The 20,662-nt window shown below is 39.1% G+C and overlaps 1 protein-coding gene and 1 pseudogene across 2 annotated transcripts in view; both read left to right on the forward strand.

The window, feature by feature from the left end:
- itsn2b (intersectin 2b) overlaps window positions 1–17,187 on the forward strand; it is a 42,735-nt gene extending 25,548 nt beyond the window's left edge. The window contains exons 17-39 of one of the 2 annotated variants that reach the window (XM_018732882.2): window positions 1,261–1,397; window positions 1,837–2,153; window positions 2,446–2,570; window positions 2,804–2,958; window positions 3,386–3,515; window positions 4,664–4,860; window positions 5,802–5,857; window positions 6,157–6,323; window positions 6,532–6,577; window positions 6,856–6,977; window positions 7,180–7,276; window positions 7,368–7,562; window positions 10,944–11,065; window positions 11,671–11,777; window positions 12,050–12,233; window positions 12,358–12,456; window positions 14,125–14,292; window positions 14,588–14,800; window positions 15,011–15,132; window positions 15,386–15,468; window positions 16,134–16,217; window positions 16,363–16,536; window positions 16,660–17,187. In XM_018732882.2, coding sequence (XP_018588398.2) covers window positions 1,261–1,397; window positions 1,837–2,153; window positions 2,446–2,570; window positions 2,804–2,958; window positions 3,386–3,515; window positions 4,664–4,860; window positions 5,802–5,857; window positions 6,157–6,323; window positions 6,532–6,577; window positions 6,856–6,977; window positions 7,180–7,276; window positions 7,368–7,562; window positions 10,944–11,065; window positions 11,671–11,777; window positions 12,050–12,233; window positions 12,358–12,456; window positions 14,125–14,292; window positions 14,588–14,800; window positions 15,011–15,132; window positions 15,386–15,468; window positions 16,134–16,217; window positions 16,363–16,536; window positions 16,660–16,811 — 3,252 coding nt within the window. In that variant the 3' untranslated portion in view covers window positions 16,812–17,187. The remainder of the gene's footprint in view (window positions 1–1,260; window positions 1,398–1,836; window positions 2,154–2,445; window positions 2,571–2,803; window positions 2,959–3,385; window positions 3,516–4,663; window positions 4,861–5,801; window positions 5,858–6,156; window positions 6,324–6,531; window positions 6,578–6,855; window positions 6,978–7,179; window positions 7,277–7,367; window positions 7,563–10,943; window positions 11,066–11,670; window positions 11,778–12,049; window positions 12,234–12,357; window positions 12,457–14,124; window positions 14,293–14,587; window positions 14,801–15,010; window positions 15,133–15,385; window positions 15,469–16,133; window positions 16,218–16,362; window positions 16,537–16,659) is intronic. The other variant, XM_018732892.2, reaches the window with a different exon arrangement.
- A 2,440-nt stretch (window positions 17,188–19,627) lies between these two features.
- Window positions 19,628–19,820, forward strand: LOC114912343 (uncharacterized; annotated as a pseudogene).
- The last annotated feature ends 842 nt before the right edge of the window (window positions 19,821–20,662 follow it).

Here is a 20,662-nt window from a genome sequence, read left to right on the forward strand (position 1 = left end):
CATTATCCAAAGGGTTTCCATTTGTGTAAATAATAATGAATTAGATATAGTGGAAAAGCGTACATAGTTTATATGTCTGCTGAACGGGGAGACTCTGCAAGCAGGTTTTGCAGCATAGCAATTTTAAAACAATCAGTCAGCTCCAGTGGCTTGGTTTAGTTTTGCCTTAGTGCCACTGAAATGGACAAGCTATGTAGGTCAGGTAACAAAGCTGTTTGACCTGAAATTCCGTCTGTAGACTGTTGTGAAGTGTGATGAATCCTAGGTTCTTTTCTCACAAGGCTTAGCTGCACGCAGGTGCACGCTAGCCAAGTTACGTGGAGAATGACACTTGTCGAATTTACTGTGAAAAGTGCATGGTTCTCTAATCCAAAGCACTGACATTTCTGCTCTTAATTGACAAGCCTTTCTAACCTACAACAATTTCCTTTTATTCCTTCTCCGTCTACCCCCGCACCCCCTTCTTTGCTTCCTTCGATTCCTCTGCAGTCTGACGATATGGATGACTGTGTTCTACAAGGCCTTCTCTCTTTGCTCGGCTGTCTTAGCAATCTCTTCTTGCTCATTAAGGTCATTCTCATTTGTTTTACTTTCTTTCACCTACCACACAACAACTCCAACAACTCGGTGACATTAGCATTCGAGTGGGATTTTGGGTTTTGAGCCTATACCTCATCTGTTATTTTTATATGGACTGAATATCAGGAAATACCTTTGTTTTCTCTCTCATCTCCCACCAAATAAATTTCTAGTTATGTTATTTAACCTCATTCTATCCAAAACTCAGAAAAATATGTATATTTTTTTCATCTTCCACCATAATTCATGCATTATTTTGTGTAAATACAAATAACAGCAATACCAAGGTAAAATATTATTTTTGTCTTTTTTGTCTGTTAGTAGTAGTAACTACAATCACAAAGATTTTAATTGTATTTGTAAGAAATCAGTTTAGTTTTGTGATTTTTCTTGTTAGAAATGTTCAGTTCTGTTTCAGTATGACTGCATGCCACATTGTTTAATTGTCTTTAATGTGACATGTTTTCATTTTTACATTTTATGTTTAGTGATGTAATTTTTCCAGTATGCCGGGATATAGTTAATAGGATACAGATTCATTCACAATCATGAATGTGATCTGAAAAATATTTTCAGGCAACTTTTTAGTCTTAGCACCACTGACATCAGAGGTGATGTGTTGGAGGTGAGCAGCCATCCTCGTCGTGCCGCCTGCTGAAGACTTTGCTCTTCCCACCTCAGGAGCTCCGAGAGAGCCAGAGGAAGCAGCAGTTGGCTCTAGACAAGCTCTGCGGGATAAAGGAGGAGAAGCTCTGTGAGCTGCAGAGACGCAGGGAGCAGTGTTTGGAGAAGAGGAAAGAAGAGGAGGAGGCCATCAGGTGATCTTGTCATACATGTCTTGCTGAGAGGCCATGTGCTGAAACATGCAGCTCTGCCAGCTGTTAATATGTCTGTGTGATACTCATGTAGATGTGCTCTTGAATTATATGGTTCAGTAAAATTTTTCAGTATGAAACAATCTCCAGTCCTTCTCTACTATGTTAGTGTTTCTTCAATAATTCATGCATTTCATCTGTGGCAGTTGTTCTATCGTAATGTTAGTTGTCCATTATATGGACATTTGAAACTTATAAGTGATCAACATTCCTGCACTTGTGGAAACACTTTTATTATTATCATTATCATTCTTATTATTACATAATTAATATTAAATTTTTACAGAATACTGTATTTATAAAACACTTTTTTTTTTTTTTTTTTGCATTTTTCTCAGTTTCTAATGATGTCCTTGCTTTTTACTGGCTATCTTTGATACAGACGAGCAAAGCTGGAGAAGGAGCGCTTATGGCAGGAGAAGCTCCAGCAAGACGAGGATGCACGTCAGAGGCGCCTGCAGGAAGAGCGGGAAGCAAAGCTCAGGGCAGAGGAGGCATCCGAAGTCCTCAATCGCCAACAAGCTGCTAAGGAGCAGAAGGAGGGAGAGAGCTGGGCCGTTGCCAAGGAGCAGCGGAGGGAAGCCGAGAGGACGGAGGGAGAGAAGTGGCAAAAACAGCACAGCAGACCTTTGGCCAGACAGGAGGAGGTGGCAAAGCAGCAGAACTCCACAAAGACTGAGATTCCAGATGATCAGCATGGTAAAAATCAGGCTTTTTCCCATAGTCATATAAAGGTGTTCACATAAAACAAAGCCAATGATGTAGGATATGTTTATTCATTACTATCAACCATTTTAAGAATTTGTCTGTTGAAATATAACTATCCCAATACACTTACATTCAATTAATAATGATTAAGGTGTAATAATGTTGAGCTTGATGCAGTTCATCCAGTATCAAGGAGTTCAGTTGCTATATATGAATATATGAATCCATTCATAGCCAGTGGTCCTATGGTGTTATTTATACAAAGTAAAAACTGTAATTGCAGATGCCTTCCATTCCATCACTACTGCAGATAGGAAATCTGCAAACTTTGCTATGTACAGAGCCCTCTACCCATTCAGCGCCAGAAATGAAGATGAGTTGACTTTTGAGGTGGACGATCTTATTGAGGTACATCTCACACAACCACACAGACTGAAGCATATATAAAATAAAACAGATGTAAAAGGAAGAAAGCAAAGGCATAGATTCTGTATCTACTTTGTTTCAGAGCTCTCTTGTGGTTTTGTTTCCTTCTGAACAATGAAGACAGAGCTCTGGTCCCGCAGGGCTGGAGCCCATGAGAGTTTCAGATGTGTATTAATTAACATCTAATTTTATACCTGATGTGGTGACGCCCCTAGGTGGACGAAGGGACAGCAGGTGAACCAGGATGGCTGTATGGCAGCCTCCGGGGGTTGTCGGGTTGGTTTCCGGAGACCTACGCAGAGAAGCAATTCAGACCCAAACCCCTGGCTGTCATCAGAAAGGCCCCACCGCCCCCGTCCACATCATCTGTGTGAGTTCATCCTGGCTGAGCTCAGTTGCTCACTGTCTGAAGCCACATTCTCTGTGGATATTTCTCTAGGTTCAGATTCCTGCTTGAATTTTGCTGTGTCAGTATCAGTCTGTAGCAGTTCAGCCATATTGACAGGAAAGACACATTGGAGAAAGGTGGCAGAGTTATTGCTCATTCATCATAGTTACCCAGTAGAAAAATTAATTTGATGTGAATTTACAAAGCTGATAAGTTAGCACTTTGACTTGTACAACTTGATATTTGTGTTCTTGTAGCTCAAGATGTGTGGCTCCCTCAGGAGCATAGCACGTCCCCTGCTGAGACCTACATCAACAACCTTTGAATCACAGCGCCAGATGCTGACCCTGCTGTACTACATGCTGGGTTTATGTCATTGCACTTCTAATGTTTCAGTCATTTCTCTCAGCTCCAGTTGCAAAGCAACAGAAGCTGATGCCTCCCTGAGGGATGGCGACGTGCCTGGTGCTACACATCAGAACGCATCTGCCTTAACCCCTACCCACATGCCTGGGATGGCCTCTGCAGAGCACACAAAGGTGAGCGCATTCACATGCATGGTCCATCTCCTGCTCATTACTGCATGGCCTTGTACCATGCGTCTGAAATTAGACAGACTCCTGCAGGGTAATGGGAAAACAGTAGAAAAAAGAAGACCAAAAGTAGGACATGTTAAACTTATACTGATACTTATTTATGACTGGAATGTGCTTTTCCAGGTTGCTTTTATAAGCCATTTTCACCAGTTGTCCCCTGCTTTGCAGGAAGATTTCTAATACTTTTTGCAGTAGTAGGACATCACTTGTTTAAAAAGGTGGCTTTATTCATTGAATTTGCTTGAGATGTTAATTGAATAATAAATTAAATAGCTTTTGTGTAATTAGTTCTGTAATTTTTCTGTTACATTGTAATCACTGAATATAATGGTGTAGTTAAACTTGATTCCGATCTCTCTTTCATTTTTTGACAAGCAGAAGTCACCAGAAATAAATGCAAACTCAGCTCCAGCTTTCCGTAAGGACTTATAAATAATAAATGTAAGAAGTACAATGAAATATTTAATTAGTATATCAATCTAATCAGTTTAAATGTAGTGCTTCAGTCAAATTAAAGTTGACTGACAGAGTAGGCTTAGCATAAATGGGGGACTTAGTCTACTTATGACAGGTATGCACAATGAGTTTGTTACTCAATGCCAAAACAACCTTGTGTACCCTGTAGATCCAGACCTTCAGTATTTTTGGTTCCATGTATTATATAGTGATTTATAATGAGTAAATAAAATGATCTAGCTAAAAATTTGATCCTTGCTACAGCTATGGGTGTGCATAATATTTGGGGGGTTCTAGGCTGCCAGGATCTGCAGGCTTGTTGGTTAGCAGCTGATTTACACCTTAAAACTACAGATGAAACAATATGTTATCCAAAGTACAACTTCATTCACGTCACTGAACACTGAAATTAAAGGAAAATCAACATGCTGTATTGGCCTTGGAGGTACAGATTTGCTGACCAGTTCAGTCCAGTACACAGACTGTCGTTTAAGGAATGACCATAATAGACACATTAACACATCAAGAGAAATAAGTGAGGACAAGTAATTAATCCCTAAAGTTTGAATATGAATTGTTCTTCAACAAGCCTTTGATATTTGTCCAATATGTACTGTGTTCTTTCTCATTCTCAGATGGATGGTAACCTTCAGGCCCAGGCTCTGTGCTCCTGGATGGCAAAGACAGAGAACGACCTGACTTTCTCCAAAGATGACATGATCACCGTGCTGGAGGAGCAAGACAACTGGTACCTCGGGGAGCTGGATGGGGTCCAGGGCTGGTTCCCCAAGAGCTACGTCACACTGTTGCCTGGAAGAGATACTAACCCAGAGTAAAACATGATTTTTCTCACTAATATCTGGGATCTGGCTGTAACAGTCATGGGAGATTGCTTTAGAAGTGTTGATCACTGTTTTGTATAGTCTTCTGTATAGAAAGCTGTTGACCATCAACAATTACAATAGCAAAAGGTATATTATGCAGTCTAAAAGGCTATGGATTTATTTGGCCATGACTTGACTCAAGATATGGTAGTTTCTACAAATCTTACTTTAGCCAGTTTGGCCAGCAAGCTACATACAGTCAGATGGGCACAGGCCATCATGGTCCAATAGCTTGTGTTGGCTTCCTGTTCATTGTTTCTGCATGAATGACCACTGAAGAATTCATTCATGTATGTGGACAAGATACTTGTTTGTGTATGAAGATCATTGTGACAAATAGTGGATTTCTATAATGGACATCAGTTTTTATGACAAGCCCTCCTTTAAATTAAAATCAAATTGTAATTATTACATGCAGGACTTATTGTTAAAATGGAATCAACTGGCCTATAAATGCATTAGTTGCAATGTGGTGTAGTAACACATCTTTTACAGTTTTTGCACCTGTACAAAACATCATGCTTAATCTCTAGCCACCATTTATCATTTAAAAGCTGTCATATAATAACATGCAATTATGTGCACTGCATCATTAAAATGTTTTAGATTTTAAACAGCTGTTAATATTAATCAATTATGTTTAACTTCTTTTGCCAAACTTTTGATAAAGCATTACTGATGTCCATAGAAATTACTTAAACTTTTAATCACACACACACACACACACACACATTGACTGAAACCGCTTGTCCCAACCCGGCAACACAGGGCTCAAGGCTAGAGGGGGAGGGGACACACCCGAGATGGGTAAACTGTTAATATTCATTCTAAAAAAAATAATGTGGAAAATTACTGCAAACAAATTAATGAATCTTTTTTCTTTTACTAGTTTGACATATCCCACTGTAGATGGAAGTGATTCCACAGAAGCTTCTCCACTAGAAGGTAGGATGTTTCCGAGAAGTCTTTACAAACATACATCGGTGTGATGTTGAGCGTGGAGTATGTTGCATGATATTCTTAGATACACATACTTTATGAGTCAATTCAGTTAAATATTTAAGATAAAGTGTTTTAGAATATTTTATTATGTCATCATGATCTTTGTTTTTTCCTTCTGCATACTTCCTCATCCTTGTACATGGATGAGCCTCTAAGTTAACCCTTTTTAGTGCTCCTCAGTAAGTACCTCAGATAGCCATTGGGGTGAATTGGTTTCTAAGCCATGCACGATGTCCATTCAGAGTATGTGGCCCTATACACCTATGAAAGCCCAGAACCAGGGGATCTGACCTTCAGCCAGGGGGACACCATCCTGGTGACAGAGCGGGAGGGCGAGTGGTGGCGAGGCTGCATTGGAGACAGGGCCGGAGTCTTTCCCTCCAACTACGTAAAGCCCAAGGAGATTGATGTAAATACAGCATTGTCATTTGGCTTTGAGATCGTTTGAACTGATCTATAAATTTATCATTTCCTATGGGACAGCAATGTTTTCCTTCTTCTTACATGTTTTAAAAAATATTTACAACATAAGAAAGCCTAAAATGCAGTGACAACATAACAACCGAACAGACCATTGAAACCTCTGCTGCTCAAGTTTGATTGCTTTATATTTTCAGGCCTCTAGCAATAATGGAAGACCTGGTCTTTCTGGAAAGAAACCAGGTAGGAACTTCTGAGTCATGACACCAAAAGAGATGAGATGGTATACAGTTACGCTGTTCTTAAAGCCATAAATTATACTGCTAACAGTCATAAATTTAGCAGGTTGCCCCAGTTACACTCCTTTTGGAGAAATATTTAAGCTAATTTTTTATATGCTTCACATGTCTTGCAGAATATTGCTGGTAGCTATATAGCATATAGGTGACAGGTTAAGTTGTCTTCTGGATGCCCAGTTGTAAATGGTCATCTGATCTTCACCCACTGGACCCATTGTGCAGAGATTGCCCAGGTATCAACGGCCTATGCAGCAACTGGCTTGGAGCAGCTGAACCTGGCACCGGGGCAACTCATTCTCATCCTCAGCAAGAACCCTACGGGTTGGTGGCTGGGCGAACTGCAGGTTCGTGTAGGGAGGGGAGGTTCCTGGTGGTTACAATGGGTGGTCACTTTCAGATCAAACGGTAATAACAGGATACCACTTCAGAGGAGCTGTTTCTTTTATTCAACCAGGCAACAAATTTCATTAGGTATTGGTTAATCAAAAGGTGGACTGTGAAATTGTTGGTTATCAAGTTGTTTGTTGTGCCACTTTTTCCTTCCAGGCCAGAGGTAAAAAGCGTCAAAAGGGCTGGTTCCCCGCCTCCCATGTTAAACTTCTCGGTAGCAACAGTGGAAAGTCTACGCCGGCACTGGTTCCACGTAAGAGCAGCTCTTGGACACCAGGTCCCCAAAATATCATCTGCTAACTTGTTTATATCCTGCTCTTACCCTTATGTCTTCTGTCCTCTAGTCTGTCAGGTTATATCTATGTATGACTACAGTGCAGTCAATGAAGATGAGATGAGCTTCAGCAAGGGTCAGCTGATTAATGTACTGGACAAAAGCAACCCAGATTGGTGGAGAGGAGAAGTCAACGGAGTTACAGGCCTCTTTCCGACCAACTATGTTAAAATGACCACTGCTGAATGTGACCCCAGCAAGCAATGTAAGTATTTTAAACCCAGAATTTGGCTGGAAACTTTTTCACACCTTTATACAGAAGAATTTCACTTTGCCAAAAAATTTTTCAGTATTGTCTTAGATTTATAACAAAAAGGAGAATGCATATCTTATTGTATGATTATTTCACATATTAACATAATTGATATACAGGACACAAAGTTTGCTTGAGGTGTTTTCATCTTATTGCAGCATGTCACTTTCTAAAAATGAGGTAATACAGTTGTGCAGTTTAATTTGATTTACATAATGCTTGTAAAATAGTAAATTTATTTTACTATGTTTAGCCCCAAATAAACACAGTGCAAACAGTTGAATCAAGTTAATTGGAAATGCTTTCCTTTATTACTCAAGAAATTAAGACCTTTGTTCTAAACATTGCTTTTTCACTTGTTTACATAGTTTGTCTGTTGCAAGAATATGCAAACATAGTTCTGTCTTTATAAGGACCTGACCAACATGTTATCGTTTTAATTGCAGTAATCTTGTAGATTTCTATTTCCTGAGCTTGTAGCTAACCATTATTAATTTCTTCCATCTTTCTCTGTCCATCCATCTATCTGTTCATCCATCTTGTCTGCCTGTCCGTCCGTCCATCCATCCATCCGCCCATCCGTCTTACCATCTACCTTTCTAATTAATCATCTGTCTTCATCAAAATGCTTTTATTCATTCACTTTCTCTTTACCTCTGTTCCCATCATCTCTGTTTCTCTGTAGGATGGTAGGGTTCCCTTCTCTTCGTCTCTGCGTCTCCCAGAGACCCACTATCATTATAGGCTACAGGACGCTGCTGGGGTCCTGCTCTTTCTCACCACTCCCCCAAGTGACAGTCCAAATCAGCCAATGGATAGGACTTCTCATCTCAGTAACTCGCATAAGCCTGCACTGTTCTGCTTTGACTGGCTTCACCCTGTTGCACAAAATGTTTGCTGCCCTCTTCATCATCACAAGTTCCCTAGCCTGATGAGAAATGAGGAGAAACCAAGAAGATGAAGATAAGCATGTAGTCAATTTGATTATTTCATGTTTTTCATTTCTCATAGAGGGTCTTTGTGACTTTCATTTCTATTAATATGGCCCTCCATAGTATTCTTTTCTTTTCTTTATAATCCCTTCCTTTTAACTTCTGAGATGGATGGTTTTTATTTCCTTTCTTAATTTCTCCATTTTCTTTAACCATGCAATCCTAATTATGCAAAACCCACTGTCTTCATTTGAGTGTGGATTGATGTGGAGGAAGAAAGTACTATTAAAAAAAAAACTCAACTTTCAGACAATTACTGTGTGGAAAATGTTTAGAATTTTCTTTAAAGCTTCTTTGAAAAGCTGTTTCTTTTGGTACCATCCTATAATATATTTATCATAATTATTTTAGCTTTAGGGGGGCGCGATAGCGCAGTGGGTTGGACCGGGTCCTGCTTTCCGGTGGGTCTGGGGTTTGAGTCCCGCTTGGGGTGCCTTGCGACAGACTGGTGTCCTGTCCTGGGTGTGTCCCCTCCCCCTCCAGCCTTACGCCTTGTGTTGCCAGGTTAGGCTCTGGCTCCCCGTGACCCCGAATGGGACAAGCGGTTCAGAAAGTGTGTGTGTGTGTGTGTGTGTGTGTGTGTGTGTGTGTGTGTGTGTGTGTGTGTGTGTGTGTGAGTGAGTTTACTAAAGCTAAAAAACAATCTCATCTCATAATAAAAAGCTTTTGCTTTGACCCAGGTATTTTTTTTTAAAGATAACCTATCTTCCATAGCAGATCTGGACTTTTTATTTATTTATTTATTTATTTACTTACATGCATGCATACATACATTAATTGTGGGTAATTAATAATGCTGACAAATGACAACTGTTTTGCCAAAATTTAGGCTTCATGTTAATTTATTGAAAAGTAAATCAGCGGTTCAGATAGAGTGTGTGTGTGTGTGTGTGTGTGTGTGTGTGTGTGTGAGTAAATCAGCAATTTATTCAACTGTTCAAATAATACCACTTCAGAAGCCATTCAGATCTAGGATTGTAAACAATACATTATCTGTGTTGTCAGACTATGTAATAAATTACAACCAGTCCCAAATTTTAAAGTGAGCTAACAGTGCAAATAATAACTCTTTTCAATGTGATGTTGCAGAGAAACAAACTGAGACAAAGCAACTTCCCTTTGGATGTCTTTGGTACTTGTTGTCAGCAAGTAATAGGTGTCTTTCAGTTGATGACATTTGTTTCTTTTTTGTTTTGGATAGTTTGCTCTTTGAGCAGTTATGTCTGGGTTTTTTTTTGTTGTTTTTTTTTTTTAAATGCATGTGTAGACTGATTTTACACATACATATATATATAGAGAGAGAGAGAGAGAGAGAGACTGATTGCAGTTTGTAGTTACTGTCCTGTTCTGGGCATCAACAATAAGTGAGAAGTGCTGCATCCGCATTGTCCACTCAAGTTCATGGAAATTTTAGGAAAAACAGAATTAAGTTTGGACAGAGTTTTATGATAATACTGAATACTATCAAGTTTACTTCATTTAAAGCATCATTTGTAAATGTGAAGTATTTTCACAGGTATACATTTGGCATATAAGGGTTTTAATTTATAGACTAAATAATTCGGAGTACATGTTCAGTCTGTCTGCAGTTAATATGGATTTGTGGTCTTATGTGGTTTCAATTCATTCCTGTATGTGCAGAGAATTTGGAAAATTCTAGTAACAGAAAATTGAGAATGATGATGGGTGCCTGCTTGATTTCTGTTCATTTATTCATAGCCCAATGAGTCTTTTTTGGATGCTAAACACAATTGTTATTTAAGGATTATTTTAAATGTTAATCCTTTTAGCAAATCCTATGAAGTATAGAAATATATTTTGAACTGGTGTGCCAAGACAAGTTCTTCCAAATAGAATTTGAACCTGTTTATGGTTTATTGTTCTTTTGCGTAACTATAGTGGTTGTCAGATATTTTTCTTTTTTCAGCAGTAGATTTTATACATTTTACAATAAAATTAGGGGCTACTCCTTTGTTAAACCCTGCTTGTGGAAAGGGTTTAGGGAAATACAAGTTTTCTGAATGCTGACCCACTGCAACTCAGGAGTCCCTCTTAAGAAGTTCATCAGGGTGACCCGACCTGAGTGAAGTTTCAACGCTAGGTGAGGATCTATTTCAAGTGCTTCCGAATCCTGTTGGTCACGCATGCTGGTTTGCTGTGGAGGTTTTCTGAACTGAGGCAGCTCCGACTCCTGCTTCCTGCAGAGTGCAGGCCCACAGCGCGTGCAGTTTCACGGTGTCTGCTGTTGTGCTGTCGTGCCGTGTCGTTCCACCTTTTGCATGGTGTACGACGAAATGGCCTCGCTGACCTCTAATGACCGCTGGCTGCCTTTGACCTACAGGGTGCGCTGATTTGATGAGCCTGGACACCATGACCCCGATGGAGAGGAAGAGGCAGGGATACATTCATGAGCTCATTGAGACAGAAGAGCGTTATGTGGAGGACCTGCAGCTGGTTCTGCAGGTACAGGACACTAATGTCTCACCTGTTGTCAACATGCTTGAATTTGGACTAGACTTTCTGAAAAAATGCTGTTTTATGAGTTGTGAAATTTACAGAAACTATTTTGTTGGACTTCTGTAGGTAAGTTTGCTTATTTTACCTTTTTTGCAAATATTATGTAATATTTACAAATTGTTTGCACTACTGGGCAGAATAATACCTCAACATTCAAGAAGGGTCTCGAAGCACATCACTTTTGGACCCACTTTTCTCCTGATCTCTAGTCTATTCCACAAATTTGCACTGCATTATCTGTTGTCAAAAAAGTGCTCTCTACTAATTCTGTATGGAGCTATTTGTGTAATGTATGCTGGGTCAACAGCACTCTTTAATTAATTGACTGTACTTCAAGAATTGAATGTGTGCATCTATTTCTCTCTGCATGCTGGTGAAATGCACTTTTGTTTTCTCCGAGTTGTACCTTGCTTTGTGTTTGCTAAATTAATCAACGTAAATGATAGTGATAAATGAGTAATATCTTAACTGGCTAGCTGCTGTTTGACCATTAAAACAGCCATATAGACATAGATTGAAATTGACACCGAATGGGTTTGTTTTGCGTTCAGGTTTTTCACAAGCCGATGTCCGAGTCAGGCCGTCTGACCGAGTCAGAGATGGGCATGATCTTCATCAACTGGGACGAGCTCATTTCATGTAACACTGCGCTGCTTCAGTATGTGCTCTCTTTTGCTGTCTGCTGAGACCCCAAGGTACTGCAAAGCTGATACTAAGTCCTAAGTCTCAGCTGCAGTATTGACTGGGGTCACGCAGTGATCGTGTTCAAGATTTTATGTAAATTTATATAAACTAATATTGTACAGTACATGAAAGACATATGACTCGAATGAAAAAATGAACGCACAATTATAAAAGGTAGCCGTATTGTTATGTGTCTCATGTATTTACAGTATGTATGTACTCACATCTATTGTGTCCTTCCATCAGGGCCCTACGAGCAAGGAAGCAGAGCGGTGGCGAGAAAATGCCTGTGCAGATGATTGGTGACGTCCTGGCAACACAGCTTTCCCACATGCAAGCCTATGTCCGCTTTTGCAGCTGCCAGCTGGATGGCGCCGCTCTGCTACAGCACAAAACTGACGAGGAACCGGACTTTAAGAACTTCCTCAAGGTGAAGTTGAATGACGGAAAAACATGTAAAGAATAAATTCAAATTCATTTGTTTTCAGGCCTGTTCAGTGTTGGTTATATGATATAGTCTGGGCTATACTAACTCGCAACTCTTTGCCGCACAGAAAATTGCCACTGATTATCGCTGCAAAGGCATGCCCCTGTCCAGCTTTTTGCTCAAACCCATGCAAAGGATCACTCGCTACCCACTTATCATCAAGAATGTAAGTCCCCTACCCTACAGACCCAGAAACTGTTTTATCAGCTCCACATGATGATTGGATAGGGATTCAGGCATGACTGAGTGCTATAATTATACCATATGACAAATAGCACTGACATTAGTAAATTAATTTGCCCATGTCAAGTTCTGTAGTAACTATTTGTAGTTTGCACTTTATGTGACAGTACCTTAGCCGCATGTTCAGTATGGTATGACCCATACCTCAACCAGACTTTTAGCAACACCAAAGTCAAGCAGAATGGACAAATACAAAAGCTAATATTCCAGACCTGTGTGAGCGTTAGTAATGACAACACAATTCCTCCTGATGGTTATTACAGTAGCACACTTTATTAAAACCTTAACTATGAGTTGAAACACACAACAAACTCAAGTCTTTTTTTATATTTTCCTTGGCAAGTACTTTTACTCATTTAGCTGATGCTTTTTTCCCCAAGAAACTTACAACGTTAAGCTACCTGCAGTTATTTAGCCATACAGCTGGGCAATTTTAATGGAGCAATTTAGGGTAAGTACCTTACTCAAGGGAACTATAGCAGTAGGTGAGATTTCAACCAGCAACCTTCTGATCCCAAGGCAGCAACACCAACCAGTATACTATCAGCTGCCCCAACTGATGAAAGCAGAAGGATAATTAATCATTGTGAGTCAGGCTGCAGTATTCCCTCTTGGTGTTAATAAAGATATGCCCATAACGATATGCATAAAACATTTTTGCTGCAAAGGTTCAAAGTACCCCAGCTTGATGGCTTTTGTTGAAAGAATTATGTCCTTTTTCAGAATAACATACATCCGTGAACAGCTATTTTATGTTGTGAATAGGAATAAATCAAAATAATGTTAGCAGTGGTAGCTGTCCCATGATGCACTGTGGCTCAAATTCAATAATGTTTGTACAAAATTTAGTGCTGTTTGCTGCTGCTGTTATAATGTAAAGATTTGTGTCAGTGTTTGTTGTGTGTTTAAATTTATATTTGTGGGTTATAGATATACATGACGGTAGTAACCCTCAGAGGGTATCGTATTGTGTCATGTTGCCCCTTGGTATAGAGTTATGTGTTTTGGTTACTCTGTGTAGTCTGCAAAATTTTATTGCAGGCATAATGAGGTGTATGTGGTTTTTAAGCTCTTTATCCTGTACCCTTTAGTACTGGAAGTACTGCTAACTAAGCTATCAAGGCCTGGCTATAATGTTTCATTTCAGCAACTTTCATATGACTGTTGATATGATGTTTGCTCTAAACGTTGACACTTGTTCAAGCTTAGTAGTGTCCGGGAGGTATAAACATAAACTGCAACAAGTGTCATGGTATGTATGGTAGTGATGCTTTTTTTAATTTGATTAAGTATATTTGTTGAACCAAATAATTTGAAGCCATTTCAAAAGGTCAGATCTCATCCAAAAAAAACCTTCCTGTCTGAAGGTGCTTCTGTGAAATTATTAGGCTTCACCTGCTGATTGTTTATGTCGTCTGCTTTATAGCTGTTCCATGACTTTTATGGCCATACCAGAAAAAAATTTAATTTCTTAACTTGAACTTCTCTTTTATTTCTACTTTTGCACATATTTGCTCCTCTGACCCCCAGTCAAATGAACAGGGGTTCCGCACCCCTCTGAGCTTCAGGTGTCTCTTCACCTTCTTGACAGATACTAGAGAGCACTCCTGAGACACACACAGACCGTGGGCACCTGCAGGAGGCACTGGAGAAAGCAGAGGAGCTCTGCCTACAGGTCAATGAAGGGGTTAGGGAGAAAGAGAATTCAGACCGGCTGGAATGGATACAGAACCACCTGCAGTGTGACGGCATCATCGAGGTAAGGAGAAACAAAGCCCAGGGTCTGAGCTGTAGATCTTAACGCTAGTGTGCAATAATCTGTAACATCTGTTACATCATGAGAACAATTTATGAAGAGGAAATTAAGGCTGGATTGAGATTAAGTAACAGTTGTGATTGATATTCATCACAAGTAATTAGGCTAAATATAGGATCAGTTTAACAAAATTATTCTTACTTAAATATGAACTCAGGGAGTCAAATCTAGAGATGTTTTTTTTACTTAACGTTGATAGTGGATATTAAAACTCACTCTTTTAATTATTGTTTTTTAGAATTTAACCTTCAATTCCTTGACCAACTGCCTGGGTCCCCGGAAGCTCCTGCACAGCGGGAAGCTGTACAAGTCCAAGAGCAATAAGGAGCTTTATGCGTTCCTCTTCAGTGACTTCCTCCTGTTCACCTATGCCATCAAGCAGTTTTCCTCATCTGGGCCAGACAGGCTCTTCAGTTCCAAGTCCAATGTGCAGTTCAAGCTCTACAAAACGGTGAACAAATCACTCTTCCCTTCTCTCATCTTCCCTAACCCCCAAATACTTCAGACACCACCATGTATGTTGTTTACACTCAGATAACATCACTTATGACAGCCTAAGACATCTACCTTTTTAACAGGCTTATGAAATTGTACCCATATTCTGTGTCTGTGAAAGCATAGCTGCACCGTGTCACTGTCTCTTGTTCTTTCCACAATCCAGCCAGTGTTTCTGAATGAAGTTCTGGTCAAATTGCCTTCGGATCCCTCCAGCGATGAGCCAATTTTCCACATCTCTCACATCGACCGCGTTTACACACTCAGAACAGAAAACATCAATGAAAGGTAAGCCAGAGAGATGGAAATCGCTCTTCAACAAAATTTAATCCAAACATTGGTTCAGTGGTTGAATCAACATTACTTAGATGCAGTGAAGTAGGAAATATTTTCATGAGAATTTACAATAACCGTACTGTAAATTATTTTTTAAAAATAATCGATTTCTATTTTCAGTCATGCACCTTTTCATGTCTAGATTACTTACTGGCTTTGGTGGTACAAAGATTTTTTTCTTTTCTTTTGGTGTGGGTGATGACAGGACAGCCTGGGTGCAGAAAATTAAAGCTGCATCAGAAAATTTCATTGACACAGAAAAGAAGAAGCGAGACAAGGTCTACCAAGGTGAGGTGTTCCCAGAAAGGTTTTCTGAGCGATGTCATGAGTATTCAAGCACTTGTTGGTAGGGAGTGCAGACTGTTCTCACACCACTCCTCCATTTAATGAATAAATCCTAAATCCATTACCTCTTGATAACATGAGCTTAGCTATTACTTGTTTTTGAGCATGGTGGTCTTCGTGTATTTTGATCTTGCCCTTTGGTAGAAGTGTTACCACAATGGATTTAGTGCTATTTGTTATTTGTTTGAGAGTCAACCAGAAAGTGATGCCCCACATTCTCAGGCCGGTGAGAAGAAAGTAGGCCACTACTCTGGAGAAAGGACTATATTTCTCCATTTCAGAGTACACGTTCAGTCACATTTCAGAATGATTTACAGGGGAGCAAAGCACAGGACTGGCGAGCTGAGTTTAGCTGAGAGCCAACTGAACTGTGCAGTTAAATATATGACCAAGGTAGGATCATTCTAAAGGAGGCCCAGAGGATTTTTAACCATCCCTGGGACTGGGTATTGATTTGTTGAAAAATAGAACCTCCTACAAGACAATGTCCCAATCACTACACTGGTGCTGAGATGGTGTCCTTACTTAATCATCTGTTTTTGGCCTTTTGCTCTTCTGTCAGCATGCTGTTCCTGTCCATTCATTCACCATTTCCTCCATATTCCCAGCACGTTCTGTAAAAGCCAGTGGAATTGGACGCCTGCTTGTCACTATCCAGGAGGCCACAGAGCTCAAGTCCAGCAAAGCCGGTGGTAAGACCCAGTAGCAAAATCTGTCCATTCAATGCCTTCCTTCTCTCTTATGCTTTGTTTGGCTGGAAACTTACATACATTCCTCAGTAAATCAGTTCTACTTCTGCAAAACATTAAAACCTGGACACTTCTCATCTTTCTCCAGGGAAGTGTAACCCATATTGTGAGGTGACAATGGGAGCACAATGCTACACCTCCCGAACTCTGACAGACTCCCTCAACCCCAGATGGAATTTCAACTGCCAGTTCTTCATCAAAGACCTGTACCAGGATGTCCTGTGCATTGCAATCTTTGAGAAGAACCAGTTTTCCCCTGATGGTCAGTACACTTTAAACCTTTTCAAAATTCCTATTTTGTGTTGGGGAAAAAAAAGCTTAATTTTTGAGGCTATTAAATGCACAACTGAATCAATCTGAAGATCCTCCGTCATTTCCTCCATAGACTTCCTGGGCCGCACAGAGCTTCCTGTGGCTACCATTAAGAAGGAATTTGAGAACAAGGGCCCATCAAACCGACGATTGTTGCTTCACGAAGTACCAACCGGGGAGGTAATGGTCCGACTGGATCTACAGCTGTTCAGCCAGAAAACGTGATGGTGGGGTATTGCGACTTTTCATGCAACTGCTATGGAGCTTATCAAAAAATGAATGTTTGAGCACTGAATGTTTGATTTATTTTTACCTTCCACTGGTATAAAAACTGCCTTTGCTAACTGTATTTCAATACAGAGGACATGAAACTACAGTGCATTTATGAAACTGTTTACGTAATAAAAATATCTGTATATTTGAAGGTGTAACGTATGAAGACAGTAAGAATTTAAATTTTTTTGAACCTACAACCAACAGTACAGTTATCTCAGGACTGTATTATTGGCTAAACAGAAAACCTTGACTGAGGAAAACCTTTTTAGAATTAGCTTGATTTCTTTTGTATTCTAATAATTATCAAAAATAGATTTTTATAACAGGCTGTGCTGCAAAAATGCAAATACAATTCTCCCTTTATAAACCATATATATGTAAATATGTAAATAAGCCCACTTCTGTTTTTATTGGCCTTAAGACATTTTTTACCTTGCAAAATTAGGTGATCACAACTAAGTTTTTTTCTGAAAGGGGATTAATTTCAGTTATGGAATGATGTATAATAATGTCTTGTTGTGTGTTTCCCTATTTCAGGTAGATAGTAATTATGTAATGTATGATTGAAGAGATTCCTCTCCAGTCTGGCCAGCTATAATGTTCTGTATGCCCGAGAGTTTTATTTATGATAATTTATGCGACTGAATGTTATCATCCATCAGTTAGATCAGCCGGTAGCATAGTGGTTAGAACTGCTGCTTTTGAATCCAAAGGCTGCAGATTCAAATCTCACTTCCAGATGTATTACCCTTGAGCAAGGTATTTACCCTAAATTGCTCCAGTAAAGTTACCCAGCTGTATAAATGTAAGTTGCTTTGGAGAAAAGTGTCAGGTAAACTTTTTAATGTTTGACCTGGTTTTACAGTATGTGTGAACTTTGGGTTATCACCACCTCTAACAAAGACTGATTCCATTATTGCACATATTACAGGATATCATTAAAGACATGCATTTTATTCTATTATCATAATCATACATTGTTCTGTGTTCATTACATTGTTGGGTATTAGAAAAATCTTTGCATTATGCATTGTAATAATCTGTTTCTGTATATTCACTATAGTTGGACCTTCATTTCATGAATCTCAAATGTAAATTTTCCATAAAGTTATGTTCCAGATGTTTGTGTGATGTTTTTAAGGTGTAGACTGGGATAGGTTGGTATTTGTCTGGATATGTTTCATAATGAATATTTCTCTGAAAGCATTCAGTGTAAATCATAAAATTCTAAAACAATCATATTTGAAAATTAAAAATATATGATTTTAAAATCTGGCTTATTCCACCTTGTGTTTATTAATATTTTAAATATTTTACATTCAGATGAGGACACATACAACCAGAACATAAATATTGAATCATGTATTTTACTGTAGGCATCTTAATGTTGTACGTTGCTTTGACTCTTATTGTTAATTATTTTTGCGTATTATTAGCATGCTCTTTACACAACTTTGTAGAATACGATATGAACATCTTCCTGGTTCAGACCACATGACGAAGGGCGTTTGGAGGTTACTAATCAAAGAAAATGCTTTGCATCATTTTTTAAATAACATCTGTTTGAGTTTTCAGTTATTATAAAATAGAGTTTAGAAATTGGACCAGTGTATTTGTGTTAAATCTAAATGAAATTCTGCAAATTGCCAAGTAAAAAGTATGATCCCAGCACTGGGTAGCGCACAGGACACAATCAATCATCACCAGTCCCCATTTCTACATTATAGGACTTCCTGAGCTTCGTTACTCACCACTACCACCGAACTTTCAGAAGTCGTTTCTCTATTTCAGGTATATAGTAATTATGTAATGTATGATTGAAGACATTCCTCTCCAGTCTGGCCAGCTATAATGTCATCTACACCCATGTGTTTTATTTATGCTATCAAACGTTCCTGAGTTCCACTTACCATCACCATGCCTGCCACCCCTCCCTCATTGATAATCACTGATAATCAATTAACAGGACATTAACAAGCTTTCTAGGAACCTCCTGGCTTGGATGCTGTCTCTCCATCATTTCTGAATCGGTGCACTGGCCAGTTGTCACTGCTGTTCACTGACCTTTCCCACCAGTCACTAGATCTCAGTAGTTTCCACCTGATTTAAAACTGATATTAGTCGGTGTCCTTTCGGATGACTCCAGATCTGTTGCTCTAACCTTTGTGGTCATGCAAACTTTAGAGTGACCTGTGCTGGCCTTTCTCTGTACCATTTCTGACCTCCTGTAACTCATCTACACAGTGAATGGGTCTATGGGTGATGCTCTCTATATGGGCTAGCATTTTGTACTCTAACATGGGGGCTGCCCAGGGACATGTTTAACAATCCTGTTTTCGGACTGCAGCTTTGCATTTAAAACCATTTAACAGTGAAGTGGTTTTGGAGTGTGTTCTCTCTTCTCTCTCTATAGCAGCAACTGCACATCCAAGGACCTCAGTGAAAAATTACAAAAGTTCATGGACGATACTATGTTGATGCCAACCTTGGCCAATTAAGTGTTTATTTAATCTGCCAATCTTTTATCTATCATTAACATCATTAGATGTAGCTTTTCCAGAATACCCACACATTCTTCATTGTGGAGTTTTAATGACATTGCTGATGTTTGTTGTAATGAATGACATTCTGTGACATGCTGGGTGTAAAGTTTGTGTTATACAGAAGTATGATCCCAGCACTGACAGTGCAGAGAAAAAGTGAACAACCATCATCAGGCCCCATTTTCACATTACAGGGCTTCCCGAGCTCCGTTACTCACCGCTAAAGCTGTACTTTCAGGGATTACTTCTATAATCAATAGTTTGAGAAATGAGCTTTGAAAGTGATCAGTCACACTAACCGCAAAGAAGAGTGATTTCCCTTTCATTGTGAAACTGACAGTGTACACTAATGTGTTTGATTGTCACTGATGACCATGTCAGTTGTTTTGTTTTAAAAAGTTACAGAATCAACTGATACTTTAGTTTTCTTTTTTACTTGAAGGACTTGAGCTGAGACCTCAACATTCCTGCTACCTTAGTGGTGTCATAGTGTGAATTCTTACTTTTTACCTTTAATCATTTAGTTGGCACTCTTCTCCAAATTGACTTATAACATTGAAATCTCTTCAGCCATTTACCCATTTATCTTACTTTTATCGGAACAATTTAGAGTAAGTAACTTGTGCAAGGGTACTACTTCAGTATGTGGGATTCGAACCAGCAACCCTCACAACACCATATGCTATCAACTGCCACCAGGTTTCAGCTTTTCACTCAGTTTTTGGTGGAATACTGTAGTTATGAAGGTATTTACTCCAAGTCCAAGTGCTTCATGTGAAAAATTGTACAACTCTTTTTAAAACAGCCTTTGAGAGAGAGAGAGAGAGAGAGAATGTGGTCCCATGGGGGAGGATACTTCACTTTCCATCCGCTGGGAAGCGCTAAGGAGCCCAATTAAGACTCTCCTTTATTATTCATGTAAAATCATTTGTAGTAATCCCAGAAAATGAGTAAAACTAGTGAAGTCGTCTTATTTTACTGTTTTCTCCACCAGTGGAAAGCCTGCATTACGACTGAATATATCTTACTCATTTGAGACTAATGAACTGACTATTCAGAATTTTCATACTTAATATAGATTATTTAAAATTTTGTAATGTGTAAGAGTTAAATATGTGTAATTAATGTATTAGCTTTGATTTATTATTTATTTGGTAAACTGATTTATTGACAAAACCTCAAAGGGAGTTGGGATTTTGAGAAGCATCTGCATTATGTGTGTATTATTTAAAAGAACATGTTTTTTAAGTGCTCCAA

Source organism: Scleropages formosus, chromosome 15, assembly GCF_900964775.1.
Source record: "Scleropages formosus chromosome 15, fSclFor1.1, whole genome shotgun sequence".
In the NCBI taxonomy this organism is placed as follows: domain Eukaryota; kingdom Metazoa; phylum Chordata; class Actinopteri; order Osteoglossiformes; family Osteoglossidae; genus Scleropages; species Scleropages formosus.